This window comes from Lithobates pipiens, unplaced genomic scaffold (genome assembly GCF_037356315.1).
Source record: "Lithobates pipiens isolate NorthernLeopardFrog02 unplaced genomic scaffold, aLitPip1_a1.2 Scaffold_22, whole genome shotgun sequence".
NCBI lineage: Eukaryota > Metazoa > Chordata > Amphibia > Anura > Ranidae > Lithobates > Lithobates pipiens.
Genome location: NW_027507784.1, coordinates 310761867 through 310783867, shown reverse-complemented (window position 1 = coordinate 310783867; position 22001 = coordinate 310761867). Strand labels below are relative to the sequence as shown.

Here is a 22001-nt window from a genome sequence, read left to right as displayed (position 1 = left end):
TCTCTCTCGCTTCCTTTCTCTCTCTGTCTCCCCCCCCCCCCCCATTCTCTCTCTCTCTGTCTTTTTTTTCTCTCTCTCCCTTTCTCTCTTTGTCTCTCTCCCCCCCCCCCCCCATTCTCTCTCTGTGTCTTTTTTCTCTCTCCCCCTTTCTCTCTCTCTCTCTCTCTCGCTTTCTCTTTCTCTCTCTTTCTATCTCTCTATCTCTCCCCTTTCTCACTCTCTCTCTATTATTGTCAAAGTGCATTCCTTTAGAGCACAATTTAATAAGACCTGGCAGTGCGTCTTTAGATTGTGCAGACACATTAAACACATGGATGTATAAGATTTTAATTTTCTGGAATTAATTAGATGGTGCTGGACGGCTTAATTAGACCTTCTGCTCTGTATCATTTTAATTACAACATGTGACAAGCACAGATGTGGAGATCCAAGCACAGTTAAAGTAACACTATCATGTACAAAATCAAACCACAATTTGAATTGAATGGGTTTAGCAATATTTTTTTATGCAGGTCTTACCCACATAGCAAGGATAACTTGCCACAAATGTCTGGCAGTGTTGAATGGTAAGTCTTGTTAACTTGCTGCACATTTTCACTGGCAAGTGTACATTTGCAGAGCACTTAAAGCACAAGTTCTAGTTGACATTTTTCCAATTAATAGCAAATTTGTGTGGCAAGTCTCTAGCAAGAGCAAAGTTGCAGTGGTGAGTCTACAGCAAGAGCTCTGCAAGTGTGCAGCAGGGAAAAAATATGAAAATGCAGCCACAGTGACCCCTTGTGGTTGGATGACTATTGCACAACATAACTGAACCAGAACTTGCAGCAGACTTGCAGAATGTTTACAAAGAAAGTTGATCTGGACTCATGCAATGCGGACTTGCTGCAATTGTGCAACAAACTTGTGAAGCCTGGCAAGTCTATCAATAGCTTAGTAAGTAATTTTCAAGCTTGCAGATCGATTGCCTGCTATCTGGGTAATATTTGCACTCATTCCAGTGTTATCTGAACATTGTTGCTCTAGATCAGGTATCTCCAAACGTTCCAAAAAAGGGCTAAGTTTACTGTCCTTTAGGGGGGCCAGATTGTGGCCAGCGGAAGTAAAAATGTCCTGACATAAGTGGGAGCAAACAATGCCCCATCTTTGGTATTAGGGGAGAAATTGTGCCTCATCTATTGGTATCAGTGGGAGGAATAGTGCCCCAATGTTGGTATCAGTCAGAATAACAATGTCCCATTGTTGGTGTCAGTGGAAGGAATAGTGCCCAATTGTTGGTATCAGTCAGAAAAAAAAATATCCCATTGTTGGTGTCAGTGAAAGGAATAGTGCCCCAAGGGCTGGATAAAGGCAGGCAAAGGACCACATCTGCCCCCCAGCCTACAATTTCTAGACCCCCTAATAGTGAGAGATGTCTGCGGGATGTGTGCTGCTCTTTATATTTTCAAACAGGATTACATGTGAAAGAATGATAATGCAAGATAACAGTTGGGAGACAGTTGTCACCCTAAAACAGGATGGATCTTAACAAGGACTTGATGGCAGAACCGCCATCAATTTTTAGAAGATTATTTAAAGCTGCCATATATTATACAATGTTCTTGTTCAGTTTCCTTTAGATTTACCTTCAACTATATGGAGCAAGGGCCTGCCTGATTGCTTACAAGCTGAAGGTATTTAGGTTTGACCTCATATTATATGGTTTTGGTAAATCTAAAGGAAAATGGTACAAGAAAATTGCATAATTTATGGCCAGTCTAAAAGTTGCAGATTTATATACATAGATTAAAAATTACTTTTACTATGACATTAACATTTTCAAGATTTTATAAGATTTTACTGATTTGGTTCAGATCTACAGTACTTAGGAATGATCAAGTGGATCTTTGCTGTTGCAGAGGGCAGTAGCGTCGGCTGCTCTGTTTGCTCTCTATTAAACGGCTGAGCTGACATAGAAATAGAGCAGAGGCTGTCAACAGGCAGGCAGCAACCTGACAAGAAACAATGCACAGGCTAAAACAATGCCTGCATCATCTGTAAAGGGATAATTAGTGCTGGATGGAGGCGTACATCCCACGGCGCAGAGCGAGAGGGGTGGAGGACGTACCTGTCACATCAGGCTGCCTAATATTGCAAGATGCATTGCAATGGTTTACATAACCATGGTAAAAATAAAATGGAAAAAAGCTTGCTAAGAAGATGAGGGCAAGGAGGAAGGGGTTAATTAGATTGTAACTAGCAAACAGATGTTTATTAACAATACACACACACATATATATATATATATATATATATATATATATATATATATATATATATATACAGTGCCTTGCGAAAGTATTCGGCCCCCTTGAACTTTTCAACCTTTTGCACACATTTCAGGCTTCAAACATAAAGATATAACATTTTTATTTTTTGTGAAGAATCACCAACAAATGGGACACAATTGTGAAGTGGAACGAAATCTATTGGATTTTTTAAACTTTTTTAACTAATAAAAAAATGAAAAGTGGGGCGTGCAAAATTATTCGGCCCCCTTGCGTTAATACTTTGTAGAGCCTTTTGCTGCGATTACAGCTGCAAGTCGCTTGGGGTATGTCTCTATCAGTTTTGCACATCGAGAGACTGAAATTCTTGCCCATTCTTCCTTGCAAAACAGCTCGAGCTCAGTGAGGTTGGATGGAGAGCGTTTGTGAACAGCAGTTTTCAGCTCTTTCCACAGATTCTCGATTGGATTCAGGTCTGGACTTTGACTTGGCCATTCTAACACCTGGATACGAACCATTCCTTTGTAGATTTTGCTGTATGTTTGGGATCATTGTCTTGTTGGAAGATAAATCCCCATCCCAGTTTCAGGTCTTTTGCAGACTCCAACAGGTTTTCATCCAGAATGGTCCTGTATTTGGCTGCATCCATCTTCCCCTCAATTTTAACCATCTTCCCTGTCCCTGCTGAAGAAAAGCAGGCCCAAACCATGATGCTGCCACCACCATGTTTGACAGTGGGGATGGTGTGTTGAGGGTGATGAGCTGTGTTGCTTTTACGCCAAACATATCGCTTTGCATTGTGGGCAAAAAGTTCGATTTTGGTTTCATCTGACCAGAGCACCTTCTTCCCCATGTTTGGTGTGTCTCCCAGGTGGCTTGTGGCCAACTTTAGACAAGACTTTTTATGGATATCTTTGAGAAATGGCTTTCTTCTTGCCACTCTTCCATAAAGGCCAGATTTGTGCAGTGTACGACTGATTGTTGTCCTATGGACAGACTCTCCCACCTCAGCTGTAGTTCTCTGCAGTTCATCCAGAGTGATCATGGGCCTCTTGGCTGCATCTCTGATCAGTCTTCTCCTTGTCTGAGCTGAAAGTTTAGAGGGACGGCCAGGTCTTGGTACATTTGCAGTGGTCTGATACTCCTTCCATTTCAAAATGATCGCTTGCACAGTGCTCCTTGGGATGTTTAAAGCTTGGGAAATCTTTTTGTATCCAAATCCGGCTTTAAACTTCTCCACAACAGTATTACGGACCTGCCTGGTGTGTTCCTTGGTCTTCATGATGCTCTCTGCACTTTCAACAGAACCCTGAGACTATCACAGAGCAGGTGCATTTATACAGAGACTTGATTACACACAGGTGGATTCTATTTATCACCATCAGTTATTTAGGACAACATTGGATCATTCAGAGATCCTCGCTGAACTTCTGGAGTGAGTTTGCTGCACTGAAAGTAAAGGGGGCGAATAATTTTGCACACACCACTTTTCAGTTTTTTTATTTGCTAAAAAAGTTTAAATTATCCAATAGATTTTGTTCCACTTCACAATTGTGTCCCACTTGTTGTTAAAATGTTATATCTTTATGTTTGAAGCCTGAAATGTGGCAAAAGGTTGAAAAGTTCAAGGGGGCCGAATACTTTCGCAAGGCACTATATATATTAATATATACTTTTATTTAAAATGTTACTAGTTTGCAACATCCCCGTTACTACAGAAGAAGCCTGTGATCTGCATTAACAAGCTACAGCAGTGTAGCAGTTGGTGGTCTGTCTGATTATATTCCACCTATCGGACTGTGACAATGGCACATTTGGTGTGGTAGACCGCAGTGGAGGTATCATTGCACTCATAAACATTCTGGAGGCTTGAGTGAAGTTTATAAATCACCCTTTCTAAACCTTTTTTTAACACAGAGGAACCCTTAACTTTCAGATCTCAGGAAACTCCTGCCAATAAATACTATATTAACAGCTCATGGTACATTAGTGTGGTGGTCAGTGGGAAGAATGCACTTTACATTGGTGGTCAGTGGGAGGAATGCCCATTACATTTGTAGTCAGTGGGTAGAATGCTCCTTACGTTGGTGGTCAGTGAGATGAATGCTTCCTACATTGGTGGTCAATGGGAGGAATGCTTCTTACATTGATGGTCAATGGGAGGAATGCTTCTTACATTGGTGGTCAATGGGAGGAATGCTCCTTGCATTGGATGACAGTGGAAAGAATGCTCCTTACATTGGTGGTCAGTGGAAAGAATGTCCCTTTACATGTGTGGTCAATGGAAAGAATGCTCCTTAAATTGGTGGTCAATGGGAAGAGTGGCTCTCTTACAGATAGCTAAAAAAAAAAATATTGGTGTCAGTGGGTACTTATCTGAGAAGCAGATATTGCTCGCTGCTCACAGAACCTCTAGCAGCCTTTGGAGGAACCCTAGGGTTCCACAGAACCTGGGTTGAGGAAGCCTGTTATAGACTGTATAGACTATAGACTGTAGAAGGCATAGCCCCCAACTGTCCCTGATTTCAAGGGACTATCCCCGATTTGGAACAAGGTCCCTCTGTCTCTCTTTCCTTGTCATTTGTCCCTCATTTTGGTCTTATCTATATAATCGTATATAAAATGCACTTTTTATCTTTCAAAAGTGTTTCACAGTGCTAAACCTCTCATCCAGTTTCCAAATTGCTGCATTTATACATTTCAAAGTCAGTATAAAGGAATAGTAGTGGTAAAAAAAAAAACTTGTGGATTTAAGTAATCTTTTTTTTTTTTGTAGAATTTTTTATTTAAGGGGGCATGGTTGGGGGTCCTATGCCTACATACTTTTTGCTTATAGGTGTCCCTCGTTCCCATCTCAAAAAGTTGTGAGGTATGGAAGGTCATTATGTTGTTACATATATAGAAGGTAAAATGAACACAGCTGAAAGGGTACTCCGATCTCCCTCCCATCCTGGTCATGTGGCCAGGACCCAGGGCGCTAATCATAAGATCAGAGGATTGGATGGCTCTGTCTGAACTATAGTCCCATAAGCCTCTTCAACAGAAACCATATGAGCTCTGATGCAGGATTTGGGTCATGTGATCAGAAGTTAACAGAGGCAGAAATATGAAATATTAAAAAATGCATTTTTATTGTTAGAGCAATGATGCCAAGAGCCAAGATTTTCACCGATAGTGATGAAGAATCCTCAAGCGCTGGCTCATCAGAAGATGAAGAGATCCCAGCAGCAGAAACACAGGGGACTCTGGGAGACAGAGCAAACCCAAACAATACAGACAGGTACAGTAAAGCACAATATGGCCTTTCTTTATGGGGGGAAATAGTTCTTATTTCAGTTAAGTTGTTCCTATTGTCCAGATAATTGATTATCATACATCCCACCAGGATAATCAGTCCTAACTATGATATGTAAAAGGATATGGCTTAGTGAAATGGTTATGGTTGTGCAAATTATATTCAGGATAGGCCAAGGTTTGGGTAAAATATGGTTGTGTAAGTAGCAAGTAAATGAATAAACCCCTCAGTAATGCTATTACTAGACTGCAGCTAGAGAGAGAGCTAATGATTTGTAGTGTGGCTTCAGGAGACTGAAAACCAACAAGTTCACGTTAAACTTGCAAAGCAAGTGAGCAACAGTGTTTTGTGTCTCCTCTTTAATACAGATACTGCAGGCTGCATCTTTGTCATACCTTGCACTCAGGTCACTGATAATCCTGTAACATTTGGGGGCTCGTCCGGGATTGGTACGATCACAGTGTCACAAAGTAGGGAAGCGACTATTTCAGTAAAGTGACAGACTCCAGAGAGGCTGTACAAAACACTGTTGCTTACTTGCTTTCTAAGTTTATTGAGAACTTGTTGGTTTTCGGTCTCCTGAAGGCATACTACAAATCATTAGTGCCCCCTCTAGCTGCAGCTGGGAGGTTTATTCATTTACTTGCTACATGTGGCCCTTGCGTTGGCTTTTGAAAAGTTGGAAGATATATTTTACAGAAGCAAGATCTGATTGCTAGATCAAACAGGAAGGAACAGCAACTGGACTCCAAAAAGCAAGGGGGCCTAAGAAGATGTATGAACCAGTGGTCACATTATCTACAAAGTTATAGGTTACTTTAACATTTCATACTAAAAAACTGCAGTTCCAGATATGGGATAAAAAAGTAGTGGATGGAGAATGTTTTCTATGAATAAAAATTGTTAAACTCAGGGGTCCTGTCAATTTTCCTTCATCTGAGCTTTATAACTTCCACTGCAAGGTAATCACAATGCTTCCAGGTGGGACTGCGTCATTATCTCACAAGACTCATTGCTGTGGCTGCTTGCACTTATGGTATGATGAATGTAGGATCACAGAGGGGTTGCTGCTTTAACCAGAGAACACAGCCTACTTTTTTCCCAAGCTCAGACTTAGAGTCCTTCAGAAAATATCCCCATTAAAGAAGATATTGTCAACTACAGGAACCTATCTAGCATGGTGACCAAGTGCAGAAGATTGATTTCACGTTTTAAATTGGGTTCTCTTCATAGCTGACTCTCCTTTTGCAGCTTCCCAGGTGGGAACAGTACCAGCCGGAAGATTCTCCGCTTTGTAGATAAGATCGCTAAGTCACGATACTTCCAAAAGGCAACAGAAAATGAGTACATTAAAAGGAAGATGGAGGAAATGTCCAATACCCCTCTGCTGCTGACTGTGGAGGTCCAGGAGCTGGAAGGAACCTTGGCCATCAATATCCCCCCTCCCCCCACTGACCGTATATGGTAAGAGCTTAATGCGTAACTTTGCTATTGATCAGTTGTCACAAGTTTTTAACATTATCAGAGTTAAAGTTCCAGAGATGAGCATTCTGCATTATACTGGATACAGATTCGTCTGTTAATTAGCTATCTTCCACACTTAAGATTTTTACAGTAGTTTAGACTTGACTTTCTAAGTTTTCCTGCTGTGTTGACGAGAGTTCATATTTGAAGTAACAATCATCAACATATATTGTAGGTACAGCTTCCGTTCACCGCCACAAGTGGAGATGAAGGTTGTCCCAAAGCTTGGAGAACGAGAAGTGACATTTATGCATGTCACTGAATGGATAGAGAAGAAACTACAAGATGAGTTCCAGGTACCTGACTTGTAATATATCACGTCTACCAAAATTTTATGTACACTTACTTCATGGTGAAAGCCTGTATGGTGCCACGAGCAATTCTGTAATTAACAGTTCATAAAAGTAGAGGCAACTTTGTGAAAAGTAAAGTAAAATAATAAAAGAAGCTTTTGGCTGGAGATCTGCTTGGGCATTTAAAGACCAACTTAAAGTAGAACTACTGTATAGGCAAAACTTTTTTTTCTCATTTTGAATAGAGAAAGGGAAGGTTAAAACCCTTGTAGGGTTTATATTTGCCATATTTGTCCCATTGGGGAGATTTACCTTCACTTCCTGACCCCACATAGCCAAACAGGAAGTGAAAGTAAATCCAGCAAAGTAAGGGAATCTCTTGGGGATCCCCAGATCATGTCTCCATTGGGAGATTTCCCATCTGTTACTTTTCTGGGGATAACCCAAAATGTGGGATTTCCTTTTACTTTTACTTTCACTTTCAATGATAATGGTCAACAGGACAAATAGTGGGGGTGAATTTCCGAGGGGACAGACAGCAATAAAAACTGGCAGGTGTTCTAATCCATCCTCCCTCTATTTTAAACTATAAAAAAAAGTTTTTCCTTTATTTATATATTAACTGTCAGTCTAAAGTTGGCCAGCAATGACTGGCCAAATTTTGATCAGAGAGTGGGCTCCCCAGCTCGACAGAAGTCGATTGTTTAATTGTTGTTGTTTAATCGACTTCTGCCAAAGGGACATGTTCACAGTAACAGTTTATGGTCAGTTTTGGTTAGCTAATTGCATTCCAGATGCAGCAAAACAAAAGCTGTCCAAAGTCTTACAGTTGGTTCTTTTTAGAAAGCAGCGAGAGCCTGAGTGGAAAAGTCTGTGTGGAAGCAGTGGTCTCCCTGCAAAGATCTGTCATGCCACTTGCTGAGTCAGGGCTAGAGCTCTATAGTCAATAGAGAGCAAGAGCTTTGCTGATTTGAGACTTCTAATTTTGGCTCAGCAGGGGTGTGTTAGATCTCTGCAGGCTGTGGCTACTTTCTAAAGGCAACCAACTGTAAAACCTTGTACACACAGTACAATTGTTGGACAACGAGCGTCTAATTTTTGTCAATAGAGCGTGTGCCAGGATCTTGTCTTGCATACTAATGTTACGCAAATTGCTGTGCCACAAACACCAATGGTAGTGACGTGCTACGAGGAAATTCAGCTCATGAGCGCCACCCTTTCGCCCCCTTCTGCTGATTTCATGTTTGGTGAGCATTGACTCCAAACATGCGTGTTTGTACTTTCGACTTTTGTGTGATGGTTTTGTGTACTGACCATCCGAAAATCTGACCTGGAGCCGTCGTTTGACAAAAATTGACTAGCCAGTCGTCCAACGTTTGTTGGCCGAAAATTGGAAAACAATTGTTGAAAGTAGCGTACTAATGGTAAGAACTTTGCACAGCAGCCTGTCAAACGGCAATCCCTTTCTGATTTTCGTACCCTGTGTACGAGGCTTAAGACTTTGCTTTGATACAACTGAATATATTTAATCAATTTAAAGTATAAGTTCACTTCAATTGGACTTTAACATGAAAAAATATGTCTGATGCTAAGAAATATATATTTTTTTTTTGCAAATTGCACTTTATTAAGGCAAGAAGTCATTTCTTCTAGCTTGCTCTGGCAAAGATAGGAACTTTTTCTGTGTTTCAGTGAAATTTGTCTGACTAATAAAAATCTTCTAGTATGTTTGCATATAGTGAAAGAACAGGCTCACATGGCCATAATCTTTCATTCATAGCCCTTGTACACACGGTCGGACATTCCGACAACAAAATCCGGATTTTGTCCGACGGATTTTGTCCGAAACTGGTGTTGCATACACACAGTCGGACAAAGTTGTCGGAAAATCTGATCGTACGTAACGTGACATTATTTCGTGACGGCGGGACTACGTTCAGGCTAGTAGCCAATAGCTTTGGTCAAGGAATTTGATTTGAGCATGCGTGGCACTTTGTCCGATTGGAATTCTCTACACGCAATCGGACAAAGTCCAATCGGATCATGTTGTCGGAAAGTTTTATAGCCCTGCTATAAAACTTTGTCCGTCGGATATTCCGACGGAAACAGTCCGATGGAGCCCACACACAGTCGGATTATCCAACAACACGGTCCGATCGGACATTTTCCATCGGAATGTCCGACCGTGTGTACAAGGGCTTACAGTGAAAATTTCAATGTTCCACAATTCTTTGGGCAATTTTGAACCATTATTGATAGTATGATAGATTCCAATTTTTGATATAAGTATTGTATTATATTTTTGGAAAGTAATATACTTGGCTTTTGAGCTGTGTCCTTTTTTTTCCCCCAATGGCAGAAAATCTTAGTGATGCCAAACATGGATGACTTGTACTTTCCCATAATGCAATCTGCAGTGGATAATACCAGGTCAGCACAAATTGACCCCTCCAAGCCAGGACTCCTATGAACTTGTAACAGGAGCCTTCTGGTCAAGAAAACGCACAAGATTGGGATGCACAGAGAACTCTGGGCCGTCTAAGAGTAATTTAGAAGAACAAATTACACCTACTGCACTAAATCATGGATCCATTGATGAAGAAAGTTCCTTTCAGACCACAAAAATGATTACAAACTATTATAGAAGGATCTTATTCCAGAGCAGGCTACAACAACATGCCACTATGAACCAGGGACATATCTGCTATGGTTTTCTCTGTGGCATAATTATGTAAAAATATGTAGAACATGGGGAGGTAGATGTGTTACCCATACCAATCAGATTCCCATATCTAGATCAGGACAAGAATGAAGTATTTTATCAGCCAATAGGAGAGTCCCAGTCTAGACACCTTTTCCTCTAGATCTTAGATGAGGTCTAGTGTTACTAAATAACAGACAAATGAGTCTCTGTTGGTATTTCCACCATGGAAGCTGAGGGATACGGTAAGTATAAAAATGGCATTATGGCAATTTGCTAAAATTGGTACATACAAAATCCGGGGCAGCTCTGCATAGAAAACAATCAGTTTCCAGGTTTTATTGTCAAAGCCTAATTGATTAAGCTTAATGCTGGCCATACACTATACGAAAAATCAGGTAAACCCAATTTAAAAAAAAAAAACATTTGGCCGTGAGCGCAAACGATGCTGCCATCATGTAATGACCGATAAAACGTTCAGTGGACATAAATTAATTTTTTGTTCTTTTTTTACATATACCTAGTGCAGACAGGTCAGACAGGAAACACATTAACCTTTCAATTTATCGTTTATGCGGCAGAAAATTTCCAAACTTGTTGTTCTTTTTTTGGCTCAAAAACGTCCAAGCGATTATCGATTCTGTGGCCGAAAAAACAAACGAATGGTCTAATGGCCGAATTTCGGCTGATTTTTCGTATAGTATATGGCCAGCATTAGTTAGAAGTTGGTTACTATGCACAGCTGCACCAGATTATGTGTGCTCCAGTGTTAGTAAATCTTCCCCTATGTGTCTCTCTTCTCTTATAAACATAGCAGTTCCGTTTTTTGTTTTTTAACTACATCATACAGGTAGACATTTATGTGTAAAGAACAGAGATTATGGCAGTCAATCATCATTTAGCTTTCAGTAGAATAAAATGGCAAACGTAAGGAAAGCTACAATCTGATTGGTCAATATCAGTTGATACACACTCTACATACTGTTGTACTCATTTAATAAAGAGGTTACAGGTCACAGGAACTGATCAGATCTCAGTTTACTGTAGTAAGGTAAGGGTACTTCATATTGCCTTTATACTTTGTACTATCATGCAGACTTTGCCTGTATAACTTTTGTTCATAGGGATAAGGCTGCCTCAAGCACTTTGTGACCCGTAGGACCTCACTGGGTCCTTTTTCTCACACTCTTACTACATCTGAAGAAAAGGAAAGAGGGAGTCAGATTCATTATGATGGGAAAAATTGTCTGAGATAGTGTTTCCATCACAATGAAACATTATGTATACTAGTGTTATAATAGGTACCTCCTGATGTAGAATACTTTAATAAATGCAAAGACTGGACTGGGGGCATTTGCCTCCCGGGCCAGTATTAAAAAGATTTGTTGAGCTGGTCGTCCTAAGTAAAACTTCACCAGTCAGTGACACATGGTGGTGGGCATTATATACTGTAGATACCCGCTGTATGCTCAGACCTGGGATCGCAGCATGTGGCAGAGGGAAGTCTTCCAGCACCAACTTCCCCTAAAAATCTGAAATGTCATGTGACCAAACACGAAGAGTCACAAAGTAAGCCGATTCTGGAAGATGTGAAAAGCTGTGTCCCAATTAAGCATGTTAATTAGGAACACCCAGCTTTCACCATATCCACTGACCAATGAGTCGCCTCATTTTTATTATATGCTATAAATAGCCTAGAAATATGTCCCTACCATTAAAGGGGCTAGTTGGTTGGGTTTGCCCCCCCCCCTCCCCCCAGACCAAAGGTTAACAGTTCTCCCTACTTCAGTATTTCTGAGGTTACAGCGATTCAACATTAAAGCACAAGTAAAGTAATGGTGCTGGTTAACTGATCGTGTGAATATTATAGCGTTTCAAATTTGCTAATTATGAAAACTGAGTCTCATTGTTCATTGGACTGACTTTAAGGAGTATATTTATAAAGCAGTTCATGTCACATTTGTCAAATGGAAATGGATCCCTAAATTACAGTGATTGATTCACCTGTAGTGAATGTTTGGTGATGGTCATATTCAATACTTTATAAATAGGCCCTCTAAATGTAAAACTAAAATACTTTGGTTGCAATAAAAGAACAAAATTAGCAAAAGAGAAGGATATGACAAAGAGTATAGAAAGCCTGGGCAGAAAAAAAAAAAAGTATATACAGTAGGTTTCCATTACAAAGTAATGAAAATGCAAATTTTCTGTCTGTCATGCCAATACAAATGGCTTTGATATTTTCTGGATCACTGACATGAAACAAATATGCAGGCAGTGAAGTCAGCATTATTAAAAACACATACTTGTTCCGGCTCAGGATTGGAGCCATTGCATCAGCCAGTCAACTAGCATTTTCAGAATGGGGGGCCAGTAAAGACAGCTTTTGTTTTTTTTCTCAATGGGGCTTTCTTTAAGATGGATAGGAAGCAATAGATATAAGCACAGTAGAGCTTAGAAGCAGACATACCCATCGTTTGTATACCGAATCCAACATGAGCACAAAGAGTCAAATCCAACAATACAAAGCACAGCTGGGAATGTATTGATGAATGATGGACACTATGGGGGTTATTTACTAAAGGCAAATCCACTTTGCACTGCAAGTGCACTTGGAAGTGCAGCTGCTGTAGATCCGAGGGGGACGTGCAAGGAAAATAAAAAACAGCATTTTAGCTTGCACATGATTGGATGATAAAATCAGCAGAGCTTCCCCTCATTTCAGATCTTCCCCTCAGATCTACAGCGACTGCGCTTGTAGCTCAGAGTGGATTTGCCTTTAGTAAATAATCCCTTGTATTCTTATCATGGTTTTAACCTCATGCCTGTTTGAAGGACTGCCGGAAACGTCTTTCTGTCTCCTTAGGGGGAGTGTAATATGTCCAAGACTTCCTTCTGTTCGTTAGTGTCCGCAGGCCTCCCACCCCATGACATAATTGTTTGAATTAAAGAAGGTATTCTTGTAAAAGTCTATGAGGAAAGGACGTTTTTTTTTTCTGGAGTTTGGCCTTAAGTCAATGCTGCCCTTCACTAGATCTGCTCCTGAAAGATGAAGGCCAACCCTGCTGTTCTTTCACTGTCTTCACATTCACAGTTTCATCACAGCTGGAGGGCCGAGGTTGCCTACCTCTACTCTAGTCTGTGTCAGCTATTTCCTTCCTCTCAGTCCTCAAAACTGCATAAAAACTTACCTGAATCCACCGTCACATGATCTTTAGTTGACCAGTGGTCTGAAGCCACTCTCTATTTTCTTTAATGGTCTGGCTGCCCACTTATAGCCCTACCGAAGCCAAAGAGCAGTGCCCACGTCACCGGGAGGTGCTGTGGACACTGCAGACCAGACCCTTCTACATTATTGAGAAGAAGAAAGGAGACATATGGCCCAGTGTCAAATGACTGGATCTTTAGGCAAGTAATTGAGGCTTTAAGTATTTTTTCTTTTTCAAATATAGATCAGGTTGGGGGTGAGTGGGAAGGGCTTTTATTTGCAGTCATCTGGAGATGAGCTTTAAAGTAGAACCAAAGTTTAACAAAAGAACACGTAGTTTAGCAAAGCATATATATTGAAAATTGTCTCTACCACGAGAAATTGCACTCCAATGGTAAAAAAAAATGCACCCCCAATGTTTGCACCAAAACTGTGGATCTGCTGCTGAAAGTGTCTGCAAAAGTGTCCCACGGCCATTTTAAAGAAGGCAAATCGGCAGTCAGAAGACTCCAGACTTTCTAAGGTATGCACAAGAATGAATATGATGTGCACTGGGAATTCTTGAGAATTTACGGTACATTACACCTGTTATAAATGTACTGGGTAGCTGGATATTTCTGTGACATTGTGGCAACGTGAGTATGGGAGGAAGGGTCTTCTCTAGTATTTTGGGTAATGTCAAAAGGTACTTTTGACACAATTTGTCCGAGTTGTCTTTTAAGTCATAACCTCTCCCCCCTCCTAAGTGCAGCTCACCTGATCCAAACGTACTTACCTCTGTCCCTTCTTAAACAATCCTCCAGAGCTGCACAGCCTGTTTTCTCTATCCATGGCCCAATTCTTTCCTATGGGTAGAGCAATACTTCACAGGACTACTGGAGGCGAACCAAGGGTATGACTCCTCATTGGAATGAATGGAGCCATGAAGCACATATACAGGAAGACGGCAACCTGGTAGGAATGCACAGTGAAGATCACGTTAATGGGCACAGAGGTAAGTATGAGATTAGGAAGGGGGGGCATGGCTTTGAGGACAACTTGTACCGAAAGGTACTTTAGGGACAGCTAGATTGGCCTGGAGAGACACGTACATGGGCTGTGCAAAGCCAGGCAAGAGCTGGACAAATTCAAGCCATGGAGAATCTCCTGTATGGTGTAGCAATAAAAACTTGACACATTATAACTTTTACCTTCTATATCCAAAACTAAAAAAATGTCTATACCATTACTTTAAGTGGATAGCAGTTAGAGACCATCATCCTGTGTTATAGATGAAAATACATGTGTGACAGTGATGGGTGACCCATGGCTATAGTGAGTATGGGCACTAAGGCACCAAGCCTGCCACTCTTATAACTATCCACCAGTAAAGCCATTTAGGGAAAATGATACTGCTGATGAACAATCTCTCATATAAAAGAGCATAGTTCAGTCATGGCCCTTCACAATGGTAAAACATTTGTCATATATGTTAATAAAATCAGGAAAAATAATATTACAATAAAAAGACATCATTCTAATGAGCATTTTTCATTTTATTGTCAGGTCTTAAATCATAAACCCATGACTAGCCATAATATCTAAAGATCTTCAGTAACCTCCGATGTGCCTTTTATGAGATGTTTCTTCTGAGGTCCCTGTAAGAAAGAAGGAATATATTATATATTTCTCCAAAAACCTTATGGAACGGTAACCCCAGAACAATCCAGACAGTCACTATAGCAGGGGATGTCCTGGTTATCCACTAGTCCCATATTAGAGGGAGGTGTCTGCATTGGGCGCTGTGTGTCATACATTAGGGCTGAAGTCCAAAAGCGTTGTGCAAAATCAAGGACATGAACATACCTATATATGTTATAGGAGTAGACAAATTGTCAGAAAGTGTAGATAAAAAACGTTTAGGGGATTTTAAAGAAAACCCCTTTTTGGCAAATAAAGTAAATTCAACACTTGAATCCACCCCCATGATGAATAAGGTTTTTATTAAGTGACGGGTGTGCCTTAAAGGAGGGCAGTCAGGAATGGGCATTTTAAAAAAACCAAATTCTCCAAAATTTACGTAGCAATTGCACATCATCCTCAAAGTGTATAAATATTCTTAGAGGTCCACCCCCCACGAACAATTACTGCAGCTGCTGACTTTTAATATATGGACACTTACCTGTCCAGGGAGCTCACAATGTCAGCCCCCCAGCCGATCTTTGGATCGGCTGTCGGGTGCAACCGCTGCCATCGTCTTCACAGCCGGTTCCCTACTGCGCATGTGCGCTGCACTTTCTAATTGGTCCATCGGAGGAGGGGACCAAACTTCCGGGAGACCGGGCTGTCAAGAACCGGTACCCCTCTCCCCCTGAAAGGAGCCAAATGTGCCACGGGGGGGTGGGGGTGACGGATAAGCTTTAACATTTATATATTAACAATCAAAGCACTTTAGCTTTGGATAGAGATTGGGCAGGTTATTTTTCACTTCCTGTCCCAGGAATGCAAGTGGAACTTAGTGAAATCTTCCAAATTCTCCTCTTAGACAGTTATCTCCAAAAGTTTCTCCATTTAAAAAATGTCCTTTTACATTTTGTTCTGGGGGCAACTCTAACATTTTGTATTCCCCCCACTTCCTGCTTCAGTGACAGTGGTCTCCAGAACAAATACAGGGTCAGTCTTCCCAAAAGGGAATCAGACAGCAAAACCTTGACAGGGTGTCTAACTCTTCTCCACGCTATCCAAAACTTTAAAAAAGTTCCTTACACAATTTCACTATACAAATGACTTCAGATCTACCAACAACAATGTCATGTAAGGGCCTGCCTGATTGGACAATATTAGATAGCTTCTTCTATTACAGTGTGTATAGAAAACATTTACCCCCTTTAAAATAATCACATTTTGTTGCTTTGCAGCCTGAAATAGACGGACACATTTTTTGTTTTATCCAGCCTATTTACTCAGTGCAACTTGTAACATCCAAGTGAAAGCTATAACACCGACATGTAAAAAATAATCACTCCCCTTGTGTCAGTATATTGTTGAACCACCTTTTGCTTTAATTACAGCCTTTAGTCTGTTTAGATATGTCGCTACTAGCTTTGTACATCTAGACTTTGCAATATTTGCTCAATCTTTGCAGAAGTTCATTTACATTTGATGGTGACCGTTTGTGGACTGCAATCTTCAAGTCATTCCACAGATTTTCAATGGGGTTTAATTCTGGCCTTTGTCTAGGCCATGCAAGGACATTCTCCCTTTTCTCCTTCAACCACTGTGTGCTCACTGTTGCTGTGTGCTTTTGGTCATTGTCATGTTGGAAGGTAAACCTTCTTCCCATTGACAACTTTCTAGCAGAAGGTAGCAGATTTTTCTCAAGAATTTGACAGTATTTTGCCCCATCCATTTTTCCATCTATCCTGACAAGTGCTCCAGTCCCTGCTGCTGAGAAACACCCCCATAACAGGATATTACCACCTCCATACTTTACTGTAGGAATGGTGTTATTTTGATGGTGAGCTGTATTGCATTTCCACCAGACATATAGTTTGGTGTTGAGGCCGAATAATTCAATTTTAGCCTCATCTGACCATAACACCTTTTTCTATGTGGCCTCAGAATCTTCATAGTCAGTCACACTGCAAGTGGCATTTCTTGAGGAGTGGATTTTTTCTTGCAACCCTCCCATACAAGCCACATTTGTGGAGAATTTGTGATATTGTCACGTGCACACAATGGTCACTCTGTCATAAATTACCAACTGCTTCAGAGTTGCTGCAGGTCTCTTGGTAGTCTCTCTGACCAGTTTCTGCCTGGCTCTTCCATTCAGTCTGGAGTGATGTCCTGATCCAGGGAGGGTCTGTGTTGTATCAAGTACCTTCCACTTCTTAATAATAGACTTCACTGTTCTTCTAGACATTGATAAAGCCAGTAGGACTTACAGTTTCATTTACGGGAGGGCGGTTCTAGTGGCACATCAGGAGGCCCCCCAAGAACCGGAGCCGTCAGGCCTCTCGATAACATCAGAAACAACATGGCAGGACAGAGCAGTGGCCAGGCATGAGAGGATCTACACAGGACAATGCTAGATCCACTGGATGGGTGAGGATCTGAAGGTGCAGATCCCACCTCCTGGTAAGCAGTGGTAAAAGAAAAGGGATGGGGGGGGGAGAGGGGCGGTTGGGTGGAGAAATACTTTAAGTTTGCATGTAAATAAACCGTTAGGCCTAGTTCAGACCTATGTACATGTACACTTAATTTCAATGGGCTGCCCTACCAGAAATGCAGGGAGAGAAGTCGCTGATCCTCATTTAATTTTTTTATTGCACCGTATGGATCTACATGGTGCTGAGGCACTCTGCAGTTTGGTGCACTCAAAAACGTTCACCAATGCATGGGGGTACCAAAAATGAATGGCACCCCTGTCCGTCTACTAAAGATTAGTGTGTTTCTGTTTGAGTCCGGAAAGCGTGAGATTTTGCGTCAATACCCAACCTGCACTAGTGTGAACCTGGCCTTATACTTAGATGTTCATCTTCAATATTGTACAAATAAACATTTATGACAGGGGGCCTTTATAACACTTTTAAGAGCAAGCTAGGCTTTCTAAAAGGAAGCCCAACACCACACATAGACCTGCTAACTGCTTCTGTAGCATGAAAATGAAGGCACCCCATCTGTGCTCAGGGATCTAAAATAGATCTTAGTATTTGGAAAAATTCATAGACCCCAGGGACATTTAGGACTGGTGTTTGTATATCTGTTACAACAGCACTAAACATACCATGAAAGCTCTCTTCTCCTGGTCTGTCTGGAAGCATCCATGGCCAAACTTGGATGTAGTATCAATGAATTTCAGCTCAATAGGCTCAAGGTCACGACGACTGGTATGAACCAATAGAGACTATCACAGAGAAAGAGAGAGAGTTATAGACATGAGAAGGCTTCTATGGATTCCTAATTGTTGAACAAAAAGTTATTTCCTTTGGCTTTCCCTAAATGTATTCAAATTCAAATGATAAGGACACATGCCAACAATACCAAACCAAATTATTATTTTAGGCAAAAAGTATCTCTTTATTCCCACAAATAAACATTCAATGTTCCTTAGCTAGCCCAAGTAAGCCCAAGTAAGCCAAGGCAACTAAATTACATGGTCTCTGGTTACCAGAAGCATTGTGGATTCCTTACATCAGAGACTGCAGAGTGGCTATTATTTCAGTCTGATACCCATTCACATAGAATTGCAGCACAATAATATCAGCCAGGCCCCATCGGGAAGCAGAGCTAGCAATTGCAATGGGAAACTATGACTACCTCTATGTACAGTACTTACAACTAAGCTGAAATAAGTTTTGGGAAACATCAGTACACATGCCCATGAGTAGGTATTCACCATATAGTTAAAAATGTGTGGATACCTGTCCATCTCAACTATTTGAGTATGTTGGACTTCCCATTCCAAAACCAAGACACTTTGGCTTCCTCTCTTCATCTAGAACAGTTTTCACTCTTCTGGGAAGGCTTTATACTGGATTTTTGGAGTGTGTCTGTGGCAATGTGTGCCCATTCAGCCAAAAAAGCATTTGTGAGGTCAGGTAATGATGTTGGATGGGAAGACTTGGCTCGTAATTGGCGGTCCAATTCATCGCAAGGGTTCAGTAGGGTTGAAGTCAGGGCTTTGTGCAGGCCATTCAAGTTCAACCAAGTTCAAATCATTAACCATTTTTGGAGCTGACGTCAGATGCAGGGGCACAGTCATGTTGGAACAGAAATGGGCCTTCCCAAACTGTTGCCAGAAGGCTGAAGATGTACAATTGTCTAACGTTTCCTTATATACTGTAAAATTAACAATGTCCTTCACTGGAAACACATGAACTTAATAATACGAAGAGGAGACTACATGCTTTCGCCCATGTATCGGCTATCTTTTTCATACATACATAATTTCTTTTATATATTATCTATATCTATATCTATCTATCTAGCTATCTATCTATCTATACATACATACATATATTATACCCTGCACAATTACAGAGGCATATTAAGATCAACTCACCTTCCTAAGAGTGAGCACTCTCTTCTTGCTCCCCACCACACAACCTTTAAGCATTAAAAAGTCATTATTGACTTTTCCGTAATGTGGGAAACCTCCCTAGGGAAAAAAGTGAGACAAGTTAGAAGTGCCTATATTACCCACATAAAGTGTAGTCAACCATTTTATCCTATCGATTGACTCTGAAAGTGTGATAATGCAACTTAAAAACCACAAAGCACTTTTTGGACAACTTTTACTGCGCAAATACCATTTTAAAGGCCATTAAATGGACAAGCCAATTGCTAAATACATGCAAGTGGTTTGTTCATATGTTTTTTTTAACCCTGTTTTAAAAGGAACTTGTTGGGCAGGAATATGAGAGCTGCCATTGCTGATATATTTACAATGGTGTGCGTTTCAGGGCCATCGTCCTCACCCTGGCTTTATCATTTAGTGAGTCACTGGCCCTGTTCTTGTTATAGCAAGAACCAAGAATAGAAAAAAATGGCCAAAATCTTTGCATAATATGTCTTTCCCAGCCCTTACATCAGTGTTTTTGTATCTCTGTTCATATTTCTTACTTAGAACATTTACAAAATGCCATCACGGTATTGTCAAAAATTTGCTGTGTTGTATTTTTTGGGATATTGTGATAGCATTTGAAAATATGAGAAGGAAACATGCACAAAAAAAATAAAAAATAGAAAAATGGCCATTATGGCCCAACAAGGTTTTAATTGGTACATATTCAATATTAATATAAAAAAATTTAATAAATCAATACAAATGGAAAAATTTTATATTCACATCGGTATATTTAAAGTGCATGCACAGGCAAATTTTTTTTTTAGTTTTTTTTGATTAAATTGGAGAAAGGTTGAAACCCCTGTCCAGTTAGTTTTTGCCACCTATGTACCATAAGGGAAATTTGCCTTAATTTCCTGTCCCGGAAACACAATAGAAAGTATATGGAAATCCCCCAAAGTGAGCAGAGCTTGCCTTTTAGATAGTGGTCCCTGGAACCGGTGTTCCCATTGGATGATTTCAGAAAAAAAGATTAGAACATGCTTAATTTTTTCTGCGCTGGGCTGTACCAAAACGCATTAAAACGCATCAAGAACGCACTGGAATACATCAAAAACGCACCGGACTCTAGTACAGTAAAAAAAAAGAAAAAAAAAAGCCCCGTGAATGCATCTGGAAATGCATCAAAAATGCACCAGAATGCATCAAAAATGCATTAAAAATGTGCATGCAGAAATGGACCTGGAATGCGTTTTTGTGGTGTGAACTGGCTCTTAGGGGGTGGAATAGTGCCCTATTGCCCTATTGGTCACTCTTTTTTTGTTTATAGAGCAAAAAATAAAAACTGAAAAGGTGATCAAATACCACCAAAAGAAAGCTCTATTTGTGGGAAAAAATTGACGTAAATTGTATTTGGGTACAGCATCGCACGATAGTGCAATTGTCAGTTAAAATAATGCAGCGCCATATCACAATAAATGGCCTGGTCATGAAAGGGGGGGAAAACCTTAAGTGGTTAAAGCAACATTTACATAAATAAGTGCAAATAAAGCTAAAAAGAACAGATGAATGCAGGCTTGTCATGTGACCACTTGGCTGGGGGTGTACAGTTCATACCAATGGTGTAATGGACTTGTCTGTGATGTCATACTGCGTTGCTGCATTGTTCTTCACGACTTTTCCATCCTGCAGATGTATTCCCTGGCCAATGCGATAAATCTATGGGGGGAACAGCAAATATTGTTACAATGGATGGGGCACGGCTTATTGTTGTCTGGTCTCCAGAAAGCTGAGACTGACCTCTAGTGACTGCGGGAGGTACTCGGCATGCATTATTGCATTGTGATACTGAATATCGGTGTTTCTCAAATATTTTACTCAAGGCGTCCTTTAAATTTATGGACAATCTGTAGGCACCCTCCAAAATGATGGACAGTCTTGAGGTGCCCCATTCTAAATTGTAAAAAGTATTCTAATGCCCCATAAACACGGTCGGACATTCCGACGATAAAATCTGTCTGATTTTTTTCCGAAGGATTTTGGCTCAAAATTGTCTTGCATACACACGGTTGCACAAAGTTGTCGGAAAATCCGATCCTTCAGAGCGAGGTGATGTAAAACACGTACGACAGGACTATAAACGGGCCAGTAGCCAATAGCATTTGTCTCGTAATTTATTCTGAGCATGCGTGGCACTTTGTGCGTCCGGAATTGTCTATCGGAATTTAAACAATCGGATTTTGTTGTCGGAAAATTTTAGAACAAGATCTCAAACTTTGTGTGTCGGAAATTCCAAGGGAAAAAGTCAGATGGAGCCCACACATGATCGGAATTTCTGACAACACGATCTGATCGTACATTTTCCGTTGGAAAGTCCAACCGTGTGTACAGGGCATTACACATAGGACACCCAATGTTAGAGATGATTTATTCTTCCAAAACAAATACACTTTTGCACACAAGTACCGACTAGTATACCAATGTTTCTCTTCTCCCTCAGTTTTTCTCCATCACTTAGCTAATGAGACCCCAAAACCCCTTTCACACATACAGACCATTTGTCCGTTTTTCATCCATCCGTTGACGGATGGAAAAACGGACATCAATGCATTCCAATGGAAAAACAAATGACAACGGCTGATCATATACAGTAAAACCTTGGTTTGAGAG

At 40.6% G+C, this 22001-nt stretch overlaps 2 protein-coding genes across 2 annotated transcripts in view; one reads left to right on the top strand and one right to left on the bottom strand.

The window, feature by feature from the left end:
- Positions 1 to 11458, top strand: part of LOC143924878 (testis-expressed protein 2-like) — an 80253-nt gene extending 68795 nt beyond the window's left edge. The window contains exons 9-12 of the mRNA XM_077449383.1: positions 5404 to 5544; positions 6811 to 7023; positions 7259 to 7379; positions 9736 to 11458. Of these exons, the coding sequence (XP_077305509.1) occupies positions 5404 to 5544; positions 6811 to 7023; positions 7259 to 7379; positions 9736 to 9846 (586 nt within the window). The 3' untranslated portion in view covers positions 9847 to 11458. The remainder of the gene's footprint in view (positions 1 to 5403; positions 5545 to 6810; positions 7024 to 7258; positions 7380 to 9735) is intronic.
- A 3341-nt stretch (positions 11459 to 14799) lies between these two features.
- RPL3L (ribosomal protein L3 like) overlaps positions 14800 to 22001 on the bottom strand; it is a 35721-nt gene continuing 28519 nt past the window's right edge. Inside the window, exons 7-10 of the mRNA XM_077449384.1 lie at positions 20949 to 21050; positions 19329 to 19424; positions 18051 to 18170; positions 14800 to 14922 (exon numbers count right to left, since the gene is read on the bottom strand). Of these exons, the coding sequence (XP_077305510.1) occupies positions 14866 to 14922; positions 18051 to 18170; positions 19329 to 19424; positions 20949 to 21050 (375 nt within the window). The 3' untranslated portion in view covers positions 14800 to 14865. The remainder of the gene's footprint in view (positions 14923 to 18050; positions 18171 to 19328; positions 19425 to 20948; positions 21051 to 22001) is intronic.